The sequence below is a fragment of the Scardinius erythrophthalmus genome (genome assembly GCF_964197995.2).
Source record: "Scardinius erythrophthalmus genome assembly, chromosome: 20".
Lineage (NCBI taxonomy): Eukaryota > Metazoa > Chordata > Actinopteri > Cypriniformes > Leuciscidae > Scardinius > Scardinius erythrophthalmus.
Genome location: NC_138240.1, coordinates 38,267,099 through 38,284,598, shown reverse-complemented (window position 1 = coordinate 38,284,598; position 17,500 = coordinate 38,267,099). Strand labels below are relative to the sequence as shown.

The following is a 17,500-nucleotide window of genomic DNA, read 5'->3' as shown; positions in this document are numbered from 1 at the left end:
TCATCATCATCATCGTCACCACTATCATCATCATCTTCACCATCATCACCATCATCATCATCATCATCACCACCACCATCATCATCATCATCATCATCATCATCATCATCACCATCATCTTAACACGCATGTGAACAACAGCAGCATATGAGTCACGAACACACATGATCTAAACGTCCTGCTAAACACACACAACACAAGCTTCAAAGCTGCAGGTTTGGCATGTTGAGGGAAACTGGAGCAGATATTGTATTTTCAAATGTTGAAATTATTATTTCTTTTACATGCTGTATTATTCATTAAAACAGAAGCCCATATAGGCCCATATATAAGACCGATCTGAGGAACGTACTGCTGGCGAAGAAGGCTTCGGCAAAGAAGAGGTGGGCAGCCCCCTCCGCAGTGGAGCGCTGTTCACCTCAGTGCCCGCTCCATCCCGGGGCCCTCGGGAGGCCGTTCTGTTGGTAGCTCCGTACTGGCCAAGCCAGGTGTGGTTCTCGGACCTAATAGCCCTTCTCAATGGCTCTCCCCTGGAGCTGCCGGTCAGGAGGAACCTTCTATCTCAGGGGGAGGAGTGATCCTCCATCCCCAACCAGAAACATTCAACCTGCGGGTCTGGCCTCGAGGGGGGCCGACTCATAGACTCTGGTCTCTCAACCGAGGTTGTAGAAACCATACTCAGCTCCAGAGCTCCATCCACGAGGAAGCTATACGCCCTGAAGTGGAGAGTTTTTGTAATCTACGACAATGGGATCCAGTTAATTGCCCTGTAGGTTCAATATCAGAGTTCCTGCAAGATCGTTTTGCTTCAGGGTTATCTCCGTCCACACTGAAGGTTTATGTTGCAGCCATTGCTGCCTACCATGCCCCCCTGGGGGGTTTATCTGTCGGAAGAGATCCTCTTATTATATGTTTCCTTCGTGGCACCCTGAGGCTGAGGCCTGCAGTTCGTACCAGAGTTCCAGCTTGGGATCTGGCTCTTGTTCTAGAAGGTTTATCTACTGCTCCCTTTGAGCTCCTTGATTCTGTCTAAGAAAAGTTTCTGACCCTCAAAACTGTATTCCTTCTAGCCATTTCCTCACTAAAAAGAGCAGGAGATCTTCAGGCCCTTTCGGTATCTCCTTCGTGCCTTGAGTTTGCACCCGGGATGGTCAAAGCGTTCCTCTATCCGAAACCCAGATATGTACCAAAGGTTCCAACCAATGTACCATGGCCTATCGTACTGCAGGCGTTCTGCCCTCCTCCCTTTAAAGACCAAGACCAGGAGAAATTGAACCTCATCTGTCCAGTCAGGGCACTGGACCCTTACGTCCACAGATCTGCCCTGTGGAGGAAGTCTGATCAGCTGCTGGTGTGCTTTGGGTCTCCTAAGAAAGGCCTTCCTGCATCCAAACAGACTGTTAGCAAATGGATAGTCAAGGCTATCTCTCTTGCCTATGAGGTTGTGGGCCAGCCTTCACCTTTGGCCACTAGCGCCCATTCTACTAGGAGTATGGCGGTCTCCAAGAACCTAATTTCTGGGTTACTCTCTCTCTTACACACACACACACACACACACACACACACACACACACACACACACACACACACACACACACACACACTCTTACAGCCACACACATACCCACCCACCCACCCACACACACACACACACACACACACACACACACACACACACACACACACTCTCTCTCTCTCACACACACACACACACAAACACACACACACACACACACACACACACACACACACACACACACACACACACACACACACACACACACACTCTCTCACACACACAGACACACACACTCAGACACACACACTCTCTCTCTCTCTCTCTCGCTCTCTCACACACAAACACTCACTCACTCACTCACACACAGATAAAATAAAAGACTCTCAGTTTGACATGTTCCTCTGAAAGAGCTTCTATCATGAGAACAATCATCATGAGTGGGATAAATGTTAAAACGAGTGAAGAATCTCTGCTCTTTCACCCAGTGACGTCTGACTCAAATTCCAAGCATTCAGGAAAACCCTTGAATAAAGATAAACTCTACAGGAAATCCAGCCCAAAACATCTGAAATCCCATTCAAACACACAGTTTGACAAATTCCACACGTGTATTTTTGTCACTAAATCTCAAAGGGTTTGTTCTCATAAGCCCTGTGACTCTTTCTGCTGTGAAACACAAAAGAAAATAAGATAACACTTATACGATAGTCCACTTTAGATGTTCTATTAATTATAAGTAACTTTACAACTACAGGTCAACTAGCAGTTATTAGAGTATTGGTGCTTAATATTTGCTAACTCTTTATTGCGATGCTCCTCCAACAGACATTCTACTGACTATAAGTAACTTTACAACTACAAGTCAACTTATTCTACAAACCTAACAGAGTCTACTAATACTCTACTAATGTTCTACTAATGCTCTACTAATACTCTACTAATGTTCTACTAATGCTCTACTAATGCTCTACTAATATTACTAATACTCTTCTAATACTCTACTAATACTCTACTAATGCTCTACTAATACTCTACTAATGCTCTACTAATACTCTACTAATACTCTACTAATACTCTTCTAATACTCCAGTAATACTCTACTAATGCTCTACTAATATTACTAATACTCTTCTAATACTCTACTAATACTCCACTAATACTGCACTAATACTCTACTAATGCTCTACTAATGCTCTACTAATACTCTACTAATGCTCTACTAATATTACTAATACTCTACTAATACTCTACTAATGCTCCACTAATGCTCTACTAATACTCTACTAATGCTCTACTAATACTCCACTAATGCTCTACTAATACTCTACTAATACTCTACTAATGCTCTACTAATATTACTAATACTCTACTAATGCTCTGCTAATACTCCACTAATGCTCTACTAATACTCTACTAATGCTCTACTAATACTCCACTAATGCTCTACTAATGCTCCACTAATGCTCTACTAATGCTCTACTAATGCTCTACTAATGCTCTTCCAATGCTCTTCCAATGCTCTTCTAATGCTCTTCTAATGCTCTACTAATACTCTATTAATGCTCTTCTAATGCTCTACTAATGCTCTACTAATACTCTATTAATACTCTACTAATGCTCTACTAATGCTCTACTAATACTCTACTAATGCTCTTCTAATGCTCTACTAATGCTCTACTAATATTACTAATACTCTACTAATGCTCTACTAATACTCTATTAATACTCTACTAATGCTCTACTAATGCTCTACTAATACTCTACTAATGTTCTACTAATACTCTACTAATCTCTACTAATACTCTACTAATACTCTACTAATATTCTATTAATACTCTACTAATGCTCTACTAATACTCTACTAATGTTCTACTAATACTCTACTAATACTCTACTAATGCTCTACTAATGCTCTACTAATACTATATTAATACTCTATTAATGCTCTACTAATGCTCTACTAATGCTCTACTAATACTCTACTAATGCTCTACTAATGCTCTACTAATGCTCTACTAATACTCTACTAATACTCTATTAATGCTCTACTAATGCTCTACTAATACTCTACTAATGCTCTACTAATGCTCTACTAATGCTCTACTAATACTCTACTAATACTCTACTAATACTCTACTAATGCTCTACTAATGCTCTACTAATGCTCTACTAATGCTCTACTAATACTCTACTAATACTCTACTAATACTCTACTAATACTCTACTAATACTCTACTAATGCTCTACTAATACTCTACTAATGCTCTGCTAATACTCCACTAATGCTCCACTAATACTCTACTAATGCTCTACTAATACTCCACTAATGCTCTACTAATGCTCCACTAATGCTCTACTAATGCTCTACTAATGCTCTACTAATGCTCTTCCAATGCTCTTCCAATGCTCTTCTAATGCTCTTCTAATGCTCTACTAATACTCTACTAATGCTCTTCTAATGCTCTACTAATGCTCTACTAATACTCTATTAATACTCTACTAATGCTCTACTAATGCTCTACTAATGCTCTTCTAATGCTCTACTAATGCTCTACTAATATTACTAATACTCTACTAATGCTCTACTAATACTCTAATAATACTCTACTAATGCTCTACTAATGCTCTACTAATGTTCTACTAATACTCTACTAATACTCTACTAATACTCTACTAATACTCTACTAATATTCTATTAATACTCTACTAATGCTCTACTAATACTCTACTAATGTTCTACTAATACTCTACTAATACTCTACTAATACTCTACTAATACTCTACTAATGCTCTACTAATACTCTATTAATACTCTATTAATGCTCTACTAATGCTCTACTAATGCTCTACTAATACTCTACTAATGCTCTACTAATACTCTACTAATACTCTACTAATACTCTACTAATGCTCTACTAATGCTCTACTAATACTCTACTAATACTCTATTAATACTCTACTAATGCTCTACTAATGCTCTACTAATACTCTATTAATACTCTATTAATACTCTACTAATGCTCTACTAATGCTCTACTAATACTCTACTAATGTTCTACTAATACTCTACTAATACTCTACTAATACTCTACTAGTATTCTACTAATACTCCACTAATGCTCTACTAATATTCTACTAATACTCTACTAATACAAACGAGAGTTAATTTACATGTTGGTGTAACGTTACTTACAGTCATCGGAATGTGTGAAACTGAAAATATTCAGCAGAATTGACAGTTTTCCCACAGAGAGAAAGAGAATGGAGACGCGAGCTGAAGTCCATACAGTACAACTCATGCATTACATTTCAAGCCAAGTGTGTTTTTGTCAATTAAGACGTGATCCTCGAAAATCATCATCAACTGTCCTATCAAGCATTGAGATTGTGGAGTTAGTGTGATTGGAGAGTTTGTTTACCGTGTGTCCAGCGTACACCAGCCGCAGTGAGCATCACCAGCACTCAAACACTCTCCACAGGAGCTGTACTGGTCACACGCCGACACAGCCACACGCAGGAGCTGCACACACACACACACACACGGAGGATCAGACATATGCTCAGTTTCACAGCCTCCATCAATGATGCTTCACACAACACTCTCTCATCACCTCACAAAAATAGACCTGATGAAGACAGTGTGTGTGTGTGTGTGTGTGTGTGTGTGTGTGTGTGTGTGTGTGTGTGTGTGTGTGTGTGTGTGTGTGTGTGTGTGTGTGTGTGTGTGCTAAATAAACATTCATGCAGCTACACTTTCATCAACCATATGACACAAACGGCTTAATATCTCTGTAATATGATCAGGTCTCATTAGTTAATGCATTAACTAACACTAACAATGAGCAATTCATTTGTTGCACATTTATTACCGTTTGTTAGTTAATAAAAATACTTCTGTTTATTATTTGTTCATGTTAATTAACTAATGAATACAACTGTGGACTTTAAAAATGTAAATGTAAATGCACCCTTGAACTCCCATTGGCTTGTGTGGTGATGATGTAATAGGTGGGTGTGGCTCTGAGGCTCCGCCTTCTTTGAGGAGTATGTCAGGTCCTTGAATCAAGAGTATGAAGTGTGTGTAAAGCTTGATTACTCACATGGTGTGTGGTCATGACGTACAGGTAGTTGCTGTCGCTGGGGTCAAAGGTCATGATGTGGTGAACCGGTTCATAAGCAGGGAGTCTCAGTGACCACAGCTTCGCCACAGAGAGGTTGGCCAGCAGAGGTAGCTGATGAACACACACACACACACACACACGCACACACACACACACACACACACACACCTCAGCACAACACATCTACAGAGAACACACTGCAGGAGTATGGAAGTAAAATTATGTTTTTGAAACAAAAAAGCTTGTTGAATTGCACTGATTGAAAAGATATGCATTGCATTAACCGAGCTGCATTTTAAATATCAAAAACATTTCACACACATTTTCATTATTAAAAATTCAATAATCCATATTCACCTTTCAGATTTAACTTCTGTTCGGGTCCATTTTATTTTGCTATACAGATCCAGAGGTTCAAATTCACACAGAACACAGAATGAACATTTTAATCAGAAAGGTGAATATGGATTATTGATTTTTTTAACAATGAAAATGCAATTCAACAAGCTTTTTTGTTTCAAAAACATTTGGCATTATTTTGCTGATACTGTATCCCACAATGCAACACACTTGACTTGCATTACAACATTACTGACGGACGAGTGAATTCAAGCATCTTTCTCTCCAGAACTGAGGAGCGCTGGCGGACGAGGTCATGTGATCCCGATCCCGACCGCTCCTCACGGCACAGGGTTTAGAGAGAAGCGACGGATGAGAGGAAGAGCAGGATAATGATATGATATCATAAAGCACATAATTATCATCCAGTGATGCAGAGAAGAGCAAGAACACAGTCGTGTGTGAAACATCCGTCAACTCAGATCTGACAAGCCGGAATCAGCCTTCACACACACTGCTAATTACACATGTAGACAAGTTACAACAGTTCACACACTCACAAACACACTGTGTGTGCATGTGTGTGTGTGTGTGTGTGTGCATGCCTGTGCGTGCATGTGTGTGTGTGTGCGTGTGTGTGTGGGCGCATGCGTGTGTGTGTGGGCGCATGCGTATGCGTGTGCGTATGTGTGTGTGTGTGCGTGTGTGTGTGTGTGTGTGTCCTCTGGGGGCTTTCATGATGCTGCTGATGGTTTCAGGAGTGTGTGTAATGTTATTTGTTTGGTGAGATAAGCTTATTGAGGATCTGTGTTAGTGGAGCCTAATTCTATTAGAGCTCAAGCTCTGTGTGTGTGTGTGTGTGTGTGTGTGTGTGTGTGTGTGTGTGTGTGTGTGTGTGTGTGTGTGTGTTCTGTCTGTACATCTGCTCATATGTACATCACTAACACTCACATTCATGCTTCAGACGGCTTCACTGTACAGAATAATGCAAGCTTTGCTTTATCTTCCACAGGTCCAGGACACACACACACACACACACACACACACACACACACACACACACACACAATGGTTTCTCTGATGTCCTGGTGATATTAAATTTTAGAGAAATTAAAGATATTAAAGTCTTTGATTGTTGGAGCAATCTCCAGGTGGAGCAAGAACAAATGTGGGCGGGGCTTGATTGTGTCAGTGAGGAACTGATTGGATGATTGGATAGCTGTGGTTTGCTATTGGTGGATCTCATGTGAGTGACAGGTCATCATGAAAAACTTTCTGGAAAGTTGTTTTTTTTTTCTACATTTTGAAACCCTGACTCACATATGTGAATAAACTTCAGACACTCATATATGCAGTCGCACTCATACAGCCACCGCCATCAGCAGATTAAACATTAATAACTGATGCATTAAGAGTTCATTTCAGTGGATATATGACAGGATAGTGAAGTGGTAAAGCTTTTGTTCAGAGAGCCAGACGAACTGTGTTCAAATCCACAGAAACATGACGGAAACAGCAGAAACAGAAAAGACCACCAGAAAACATTTCCTCAAAACAGTAAAGCAAACACTAAACTACCAGAGGATCTTAAGAGGCATCATCATCAGTGTGTATGTAATGTCTCTCTCTCTCTCAGACACACTCGTGTGTGTGAGCAGAGCCACCACATCTGAGCAGTCTCTGTGTGTTGGCAGCGAAACAAAAAGCCTTTCTGCTCTTCAGAGCGACGCCCCACAGCCAGATCTCCCTTATCTCTGAGAGCTCCACCGCCTCCAGACCTCAGAGACTCGCTGCGACGGAGGAGCGCTGACACACCTTCCTGCAATCCGGCCCTCATTACGCCTCTTTTGTTCCAGGTTCAGCAGATGTTTCGTGCTTCTCTCTGGGTTTGCCTGAGTCGGTGTGTGTGGCTCGGGTTTTGAGAGGCAAACATAAAGGACGGTAAAACCTGAATTCACCTGCGTTGGCTTCAGAAACATGATAAATGATGTTTTATTTATGTTATAAAGTGCCCCTATTATGCTGTTTTAACGGCTGCTAATGTTGTTTTGGCGTCTCCTGCAATAGATCCACATTCATCCATGATCAAAAACACTGTAATGTCCTCATAATCTGCACTGCAGCGTCAGCTCTTTCCTCTCAGTGTCTGAAACGCTTCCATCAAAGATTCAGTCTCTCTAAGCCCCGCCTCTCTGAGAGATGCTCTGCTGTGATTGGTCAGAAAGCAAACGCTCATTATCATATCTGAATCTCAGCTCTTGATCTCAGTGATACGAACAGTGACGATGGCGTGGGTTTCACCGTATCAATCTCAGAAAACAGCGTCTTCTCGACACGAACAACACGCACCAAACTCTTCCAGTCTCAGGTACACTACAGTGTTTCAGGGCGGGGCTAAGAGACGCTGCTCAGCCAATCAACACCAGAGGCAGGCATTATGCTAATTAGCTACAAACCTCCGCAGGTTCAGCAGGAAGAGAGACTGAATCACTGACGACTCGTTTCAGTTCAGAATCACTTCTTTCTTTTAGGAGACAAAAACTCTATTTATCTACACTTCGATCTTTGAATTTTTGCACAAAATAAAGTGTACAATCCATTGACTAGTGGAAGATTCTGGAATTGTCTGTGATTAGATAATACCATGGCACTTTAATACATACTATGGAACTTAATAACAACTATATTACTATAACAGTGTTTACATGGTACTAAGAAAAAAATGTCCAAAAACACATTGTAGTGCCATAAACTCTTAACTCTGGTGCTCTTCGTTCATTTTTGACCGAAAAATTACACCTTTGTTTTTTTTTGTTTTTTTTTTACTTTATTGCAATGGAACGAAACTTTGTAAAGGTTTTGGCACTTGCTGTGTGAACACACGAAAAAATCATGGACATGATTCGAAGGTAAAATGGTCCTGAAAAATAGTCACACTTGAGCTCCTCGTGGCCAAAAATTAGCGCATTAGAAATGAATGGAGACAAATTTCCTCTAGTGGAAGCGTTTGGTACTGCAGCCGAACACACTGAGATATCAGCCTCACATTTGGAACACAATTTGTTTAGATTTATGCCTTTGATTTTCTTGCAGTTTTAGAGTAAAACGTGTTTTTGAAAATATATATTTCATATAAAAATTGAAATAGTATTTTTGTGCATTTTTCATAACAATACACGTACAATTCTGTTACTTTTTTAAAGTTCACTTTTTAAAACTTTTTTTAAAAGTTTTATACTTTTTTTCACAGCAATAATCTGCCCAGTGCCGTCTTTGAACAGAGATCAAACTTCAGTCTGTCGCTCTAAAGCTTTCTAGATTTACCAGTTTAAGTTGGAAATTACATTTTCAGGTCTATGCTCAAAAAGTGAATAAATGGATTATAAATACAGCATAAATATAATTTAGTATAAAAATCTCCTAAAAATACAAAAGATTAAATGAAAAACATTATCAAAACTAAAATATAGTGCATTCATTTCATTGACAAAAAATAAATAAATTTTTTTGACAAAGAGCACTAGAGAGTTAAAATAAATATTCTAAAGGGCTTTTCACAGCGATGCCGTAGAAGAACTATTTTTTGTTCCCCGAAGAACCTTTCAGGAACCGTTCTTAAAGTGTGTAGAACATTTTAATAATCTAAACAACCTTGTTTTGGGATGGAAAGACTCCCAGGATGTTAAAGGATCTTCATGGAAGGGTTAGGGTTAGATTAAGAGTGAATCTGCTTTCTGACAGTAAACTACACCGGAAGACACGACAGTTCCTCATGCCAGACAAACCACAGAAACCAGCGGTTCTTAAACAGATCCTAAGCAAACTCTGTGGCCTTTACAGCTGACCGTCTGTGTACAGAAGCAGTGCAAACACACACACACACACACACACACACACACACACACACACACACACACACACAAGAAGACGGACCACCTGATCAGACAGGAATGCTTTCAGTGGAGTTTGTGTACAAGGCAAACACTCGTACACAGAAAATGAACAAATATTAGAAGATGTGTGTTTCTATGTGCCGTAGCTTCACTGCAATCAGTCACAGCTGTGCATTTATCAGATACATAAACTATCACGTCTTAAAGTCCCCTGTAGTCAATCATATTATATTATCACTTAAAACTCATCTTTGATCACCAACATGACATATAAAAAAAAAATCCTTGATGTCTTAAAATATCTTGAATGTAACTCGACACCCTTGCCTCATTTAGTATGCGTGGTTCTATGAATATGCAAATGAGCCCCGCCTCCACTCACTCACTCAGCTAAGAGATCCACTGGTTGACGATCACACGTTGATCTGATTGGTTACAAGGTAGTTTGTGACGTCAGAAACACCAGCGATTTCAAAGCGTGTTTTTGAGACTGTCTTTGGTTCACTGCAGTTTTAAACGTACAGTATGGCATTTTTCGCCACTAGGGGTCGCTAACCTATTTACAATAACAAAGGCGTACGCGTCTGTGTTGCACGTCACCACGCATCACACACATGACAAGCGTCGACCAATAGTGAGCCTACGTGGTGACGTGCAACACAGACGCGCTACGCAAAAACACTACGTAAACTAACTCGAGGCTCAGAGAGAAGGAAATGAATAGTGGAATAAAGTCGTTATTTTTGTTTGTTTTTGCGCACAAAAAGTATTCTCGTCGCTTGATAAACTTAAGATTGAGCCACTGTAGTCACTTGGACTATATTAACGATCTCTTTAATAACTTTTCTGGGCCAGCAAGTTTCAATCACTTAGAAGCCTATGGAGGAATGATCCAGCTCTCAGATTTAATCAAAAATATCTTAATTTGTGTTCCGAAGATGAACGAAAGTCTTACAGGGTTGGAACAACATGAGGGTGAGTAATTACTGACAGAACTTTCATTTTTGGGTGAACTAACCCTTTAACCTCCTTTCTGAAACAGGCCCCAGATATCATTTTTGATATTGTTTCACTAGTGTGTGCAGGACACTATTCTTCATTTATGTAAGTGAGGAGAGCAAAATAAAGTAAACTGACATATTATTCCCAAAAATTCTTCATACAGTGACTACCAGTGACATTTATACAAATTTGGGACCAAAAATGATTCCGACACTTTGACATTTTTGATCACAAACCCTAAAATTTACATAAACCCCACCCCTGGGAACAAGCATCATAGGGGGTGAGTCCATGTTAAGAAGAGGTAATCGAAGCTGCAAACACACACACATACACACACACACATGAGATCTTGAAGCTCCACCCCCTGTGCCAGGAGCAGCAGCTCATTTGCATTTAAAGGGACACACACCCAAAATGACGCATTTTTGCTCACCTTCAAAAAATGACCATTTTAACATGCTATAAAAATATCTGTGGGGTATTGTGAGCTAAAACTTCACACACACACACTCTCTGGGGACATCAGAGGCTTATTTTACATCTTGTAAAGTCTTTCAGCCCTTCAAAGAGTTGGCAGGGAATCATATGAATGCAGTGTAAAGCATGTGGTGTAATGCAGGAGTCACCTTGAGCAGCCGGCCCCTGCTCGTCCCCAGGAACAGCACGGTGTGGTTCTGGACGTTGTCCACCGCTATAGAGCTGAGCCCCGGGGCCTCGTAGATGGGTCGGGCCCTCAGGGGCCTCCTCAGGGCCAGCGGGTGCTGGAGGTGCGCCGCGCCACAGTTCAACTGCTCCGGCAGAAGCTGCAACACACCACAACCACAACATTTACATCGGTCCAGTCGAGAGAAGAAGCTGAAGCTGATCCATTCATAACAGAAGCAAGTGAACACTTCGTGGACGAGTCTCTGAATCAATCTGACTCTCCCAATCTGTTCAAACATCAAACATGAAACGCTCTGGGAAACGCTTGGTTTGGAACTATTTTCATTGGCGAAATCGAGCAAAAACAGTCAAAACTGATAATGTTGTGTCTAAAAGGGTCAATTATTATGATCACATGTGCGATCATGCTGATGTTCAGGAAAAGAGCACTCCTGATCGAGTTATATCGCTGAACTACTGCATATTAGCTCAAAATGCTGGGTTCAGCCTGCTGGGTCATTTTATTGGGTTATTTTTAATGTTTTTACGCAGTGCTGGGTAGTGTTTCTGTAACTCAGCTGCTGGGTCAGCACATGTCAGTGTGACCCAATGATAGTCTGTGCCAAACCGGATAAAACTGGATCCTTTGCCAAAGGTCATTTTGAACTGTTCCTATATAACAGAGATTTTATTATTTAAAATGAAAGACCTTCAATATCAAATTGACTGACCCAGCACTGTCAAAAAACATCCCAGTAAACGGGTTAAAATATAAAACCCAACAGCGCCGAGTGCCTGATCCCCCAGACATGGCTGTTTCTCACCCAGCGTGTTTCAGGGTTAATGTGGTTGCATCATTTAGTTTGCTGACTCAGAAGAGCAGAACTCCAGACACGGAGACTGAGGCTCAGGGCTGAGACTAACAGAAAACAGTGTGTGTCCTGAACCAGCTCTAACACACTGATGACGAGTCGTGAGGGCTGAGTGTGGAGGGGTTCACGGCGGGGTGACGGGAACTGGAGCGGGGGAGCGACTCGAGCGAGGAGTCAGTGTTTCTCACGAGCTCTCTCCCTCAGAGCCCTGACCTCAGTGATCCATCACAGCACACACACACACTCCAGCGGAGCAACACACACTCTCCAGCGGAGCAACACACACTCCAGCAGCAGAGCAACACACACACTCCAGCGGAGCAACACACACTCCAGCAGCAGAGCAACACACACACTCCAGCGGAGCAACACACACACTCCAGCGGAGCAACACACACACTCCAGCGGAGCAACACACACACTCCAGCGACACACACACTCCAGCGACACACACACTCCAGCGGAGCAACACACACACTCCAGCGGAGCAACACACACTCCAGCAGCAGAGCAACACACACACTCCAGCAGAGCAACACACACACTCCAGCGGAGCAACACACACACTCCAGCGGAGCAACACACACACTCCAGCGACACACACACTCCAGCGGAGCAACACACACACTCCAGCGACACACACACTCCAGCGGAGCAACACACACACTCCAGCAGCAGAGCAACACACACACTCCAGCAGCAGAGCAACACACACACTCCAGCGGAGCAACACACACACTCCAGCGGAGCAACACACACACTCCAGCGGAGCAACACACACACTCCAGCGGAGCAACACACACACTCCAGCGGAGCAACACACACACTCCAGCAGCAGAGCAACACACACACTCCAGCGGAGCAACACACACACTCCAGCGGAGCAACACACACACTCCAGCGACACACACACTCCAGCGGAGCAACACACACACTTCAGCGACACACACACTCCAGCGGAGCAACACACACACTCCAGCGACACACACACTCCAGCGGAGCAACACACAAACTCCAGCGACACACACACTCCAGCGGAGCAACACACACACTCCAGCGGAGCAACACACACACTCCAGCGGAGCAAACACACACACTCCAGCGGAGCAACACACACACACTCCAGCGGAGCAACACACACACTCCAGCGGAGCAACACACACACTCCAGCGGAGCAACACACACACATTTACCAGAGCAAACACACACACACTCCAGCAGAGCAACACACACACTCCAGCAGAGCAACACACACACTTCAGCGACACACACACTCCAGCGGAGCAACACACACACTTCAGCGACACACACACTCCAGCGGAGCAACACACACACTCCAGCGACACACACACTCCAGCGGAGCAACACACAAACTCCAGCGACACACACACTCCAGCGGAGCAACACACACACTCCAGCGGAGCAACACACACACTCCAGCGGAGCAACACACACACACTCCAGCGGAGCAACACACACACTCCAGCGGAGCAAACACACACACTCCAGCGGAGCAACACACACACATTTACCAGAGCAAACACACACACACTCCAGCAGCAGAGCAACACACACACTCCAGCAGCAGAGCAACACACACACTCCAGCAGCGGAGCAACACACACACTCCAGCGGAGCAACACACACACATTTACCAGAGCAAACACACACACACTCCAGCAGAGCAACACACACACTCCAGCAGAGCAACACACACACTCCAGCGGAGCAAACACACACACTCCAGCGGAGCAACACACACACATTTACCAGAGCAAACACACACACTCCAGCAGAGCAACACACACACTCCAGCGGAGCAACACACACACTCCAGCGGAGCAACACACACACTCCAGTGGAGCAAACACACACACTCCAGCGGAGAAATACACACACACTCCAGCGGAGCAACACACACACTCCAGCACAGCAAACACACACACATTTACTACAGCCAACCACACACTCCACCAGAGCAAACACACACACTCCACCAGAGCAAACACACACACTCCACCAGAGCAAACACACACACACACACTTCAGCGGAGCAAACACACACACATTTACCAGAGCAAACACACACACTTCAGCAGAGCAAACACACACACTCCACCAGAGCAAACACACACACATTTACCAGAGCAAACACACACACTTCAGCGGAGCAAACACACACACATTTACCAGAGAAAACACACACACATTTATCAGAGCAAACACACACACTCCACCAGAGCAAACACACACACATTTACCAGAGAAAACACACACACTTCACCAGAGCAAACACACACACTTCAGCAGAGCAAACACACACACTTCAGTGGAGCAAACACACACACATTTACCAGAGCAAACACACACACTCCACCAGAGCAAACACACACACTCCAGCAGAGCAAACACACACACTTCAGCGGAGCAAACACACACACTCCACCAGAGCAAACACACACACATTTACCAGAGCAAACACACACACTCCACCAGAGCAAACACACACACATTTACCAGAGCAAACACACACACTCCACCAGAGCAAACACACACACACTTCAGCGGAGCAAACACACACACTCCACCAGAGCAAACACACACACATTTACCAGAGCAAACACACACACATTTACCAGAGCAAACACACACTTCAGCGGAGCAAACACACACACATTTACCAGAGCAAACACACACACTTCAGCGGAGCAAACACACACACATTTACCAGAGCAAACACACACACTCCAGCGGAGCAAACACACACACATTTACCAGAGCAAACACACACACATTTACCAGAGCAAACACACACACATTTACCAGAGCAAACACACACACATTTACCAGAGCAAACACACACACATTTACCAGAGCAAACACACACACTTCAGCAGAGCAAACACACACACTCCACCAGAGCAAACACACACACATTTACCAGAGCAAACACACACACTTCAGCGGAGCAAACACACACACATTTACCAGAGCAAACACACACACTTCAGCGGAGCAAACACACACACATTTACCAGAGCAAACACACACACACATTTACCAGAGCAAACACACACACATTTACCAGAGCAAACACACACACTTCAGCGGAGCAAACACACACACATTTACCAGAGCAAACACACACACTTCACCAGAGCAAACACACACACATTTACCAGAGCAAACACACACACTTCACCAGCCTGAGCGGCCGACGCGACTGTGACGTCATCGGGCTCCCAGTGACGTAAGAGATCAGACACACAGTGCGCTGAATGAACTCCACACACACACACACACACATGCTTCTGATAACCGCAGCGTTCACTAACAGCTCCAGCATGAGGAGAGCCTGCGCTCACAGGACTGTAGATCCGCAGCGCATGTGCTCGTGCCTGAGAGCGATTGTGTTGTTCTGAGTTCACGGTTTATATTTATGAGGCTGTTCATGACAGAGGCCAGAGAGAGACACCCAGTTCAGTAACTGCAAAAACACCGACAGACAAAACTGCACAAATATATATATGATTATCAATAAGTTATGAGAACATACCGTATGTTTTTACATGCTTTAACCCCTCAAAATAAGTTAAGCTTTTAAAGTTATTTTCAACTTTTTTAAATTTTAAGTTATGCTAGATTCAACTAAATTTTTTAAGTCAGTTTAATGTCATGTTGAAATGACTTAAACATCCAAGGTGATTGTACATAAAAATTTAAGGCAACTTTTTTAAAGTGTCATATTTTCATTCGTCTCTACATCATCATCATCATCATCATCATCATCCAGGAATCAGTCGAACTCACTCAGAGTGATTAACTGCAGTTCAATAGTGCAGAGATCATGATCTGATGCAAGAGTAAGAGTTTTAGTAGTTCTGATGAAAGCTCTTTGAGTTTATTATATCCACGATTACTTTAAACACACTTAGGCATTGTGTTTTATTTCGAACAGTGATTTAGAGATTAAATGTCATTAAAACGTAGAATTGTGCAGGACTGCCACAAAACTCCACACGACCGCATAAAACAAATAATATAACTTCATCACATTCACAAACATGTCCCTAATAATAATAATAATAATAATAATAATAATAATGCAAGTGTTCATTAGGCTGAACTTTTGACTGACTCTTGATATTGAAAAGGGAATTAGTCGTGACATTTAATGCGGATCTCACAATAAAGGAACGTATAATTTATGTGCTGGTCACCATTTCTAGTCGCTGAATACATCCTAAAAAAATGCTTTTTGAGTCAAATATGGACAAACCCAGCCATTGGGTTAAATTAATATTTAATAACATTTTTAATCCATCCAGCCAGCAATAGCCGTCATTTCTCCGTCTCGGTTAACTATAGACCCGATATAGTCCGGCTGTGAGTAACTTTGAATTTGGTTGCATGTCATTATTGCCCAAATAACTTGCGAGATGTGTGATATTCCGTCATGTAACAAAGCCAACAGTGATTACAAGTTTTGGTTTCATTTCTTCACTCATTTCATTTCTTCGTTATCTCATAGATGACTCTGTTCTTGGCTCTGGTTAGACTCTATTACATATTCACTGACAGCCCAAGTTTAGCCTAGTTTTAGCCTAGACCTCAGGCTGTGTTTGGACGCTATTAGACTCTTATAAACGCAAAATTGCTAGCTGGGAACGTTAGGGTTTGTCCGTATTTGCCCAAAATTGGGTTAAAACCCCAGAATTTTTTAGAGTAGTGTACGTTTTAAAGTAACTTTGAAGCATAGCCTATATATGTCATGTTTGAAGTTATAGGTGATGTTTTGATGATAAGTAACATTCGCTGAACACACTGGGTCAAATATGGACAAACCCAGCCGTTGGGTCACATTTTTTAAATGACATTTTTAACCCAACTTTTGGGTTTGTCCATATTTGACCCAAAATTTGGTAAAAAGATTTTTTAGAGTGTACGTCTTAAATGAAGTTTGAAGCATGTATATGTTGATGTTTGAGGTGTTGCACTGATGTTGTGATGATAATAGGCGCTTCTCACCACGATGGGTCCCTTGGCCTCGCACTCGGCCCCGGAGCCCTGGATGACGCTGTCCAGCACCTGCACGTCACTGTTGGG

General features: G+C 42.5%; 1 protein-coding gene across 1 annotated transcript in view; it reads right to left on the bottom strand.

The window, feature by feature from the left end:
- plxnd1 (plexin D1) overlaps window positions 1-17,500 on the bottom strand; it is a 95,992-nt gene that overhangs the window by 77,219 nt on the left and 1,273 nt on the right. The window contains 4 exon segments of the mRNA XM_081350070.1: window positions 4,939-5,039; window positions 5,620-5,751; window positions 11,504-11,680; window positions 17,423-17,500. The exon segment at window positions 17,423-17,500 is cut by the window's right edge and continues 1,273 nt beyond it. Coding sequence (XP_081206196.1) covers window positions 4,939-5,039; window positions 5,620-5,751; window positions 11,504-11,680; window positions 17,423-17,500 — 488 coding nt within the window.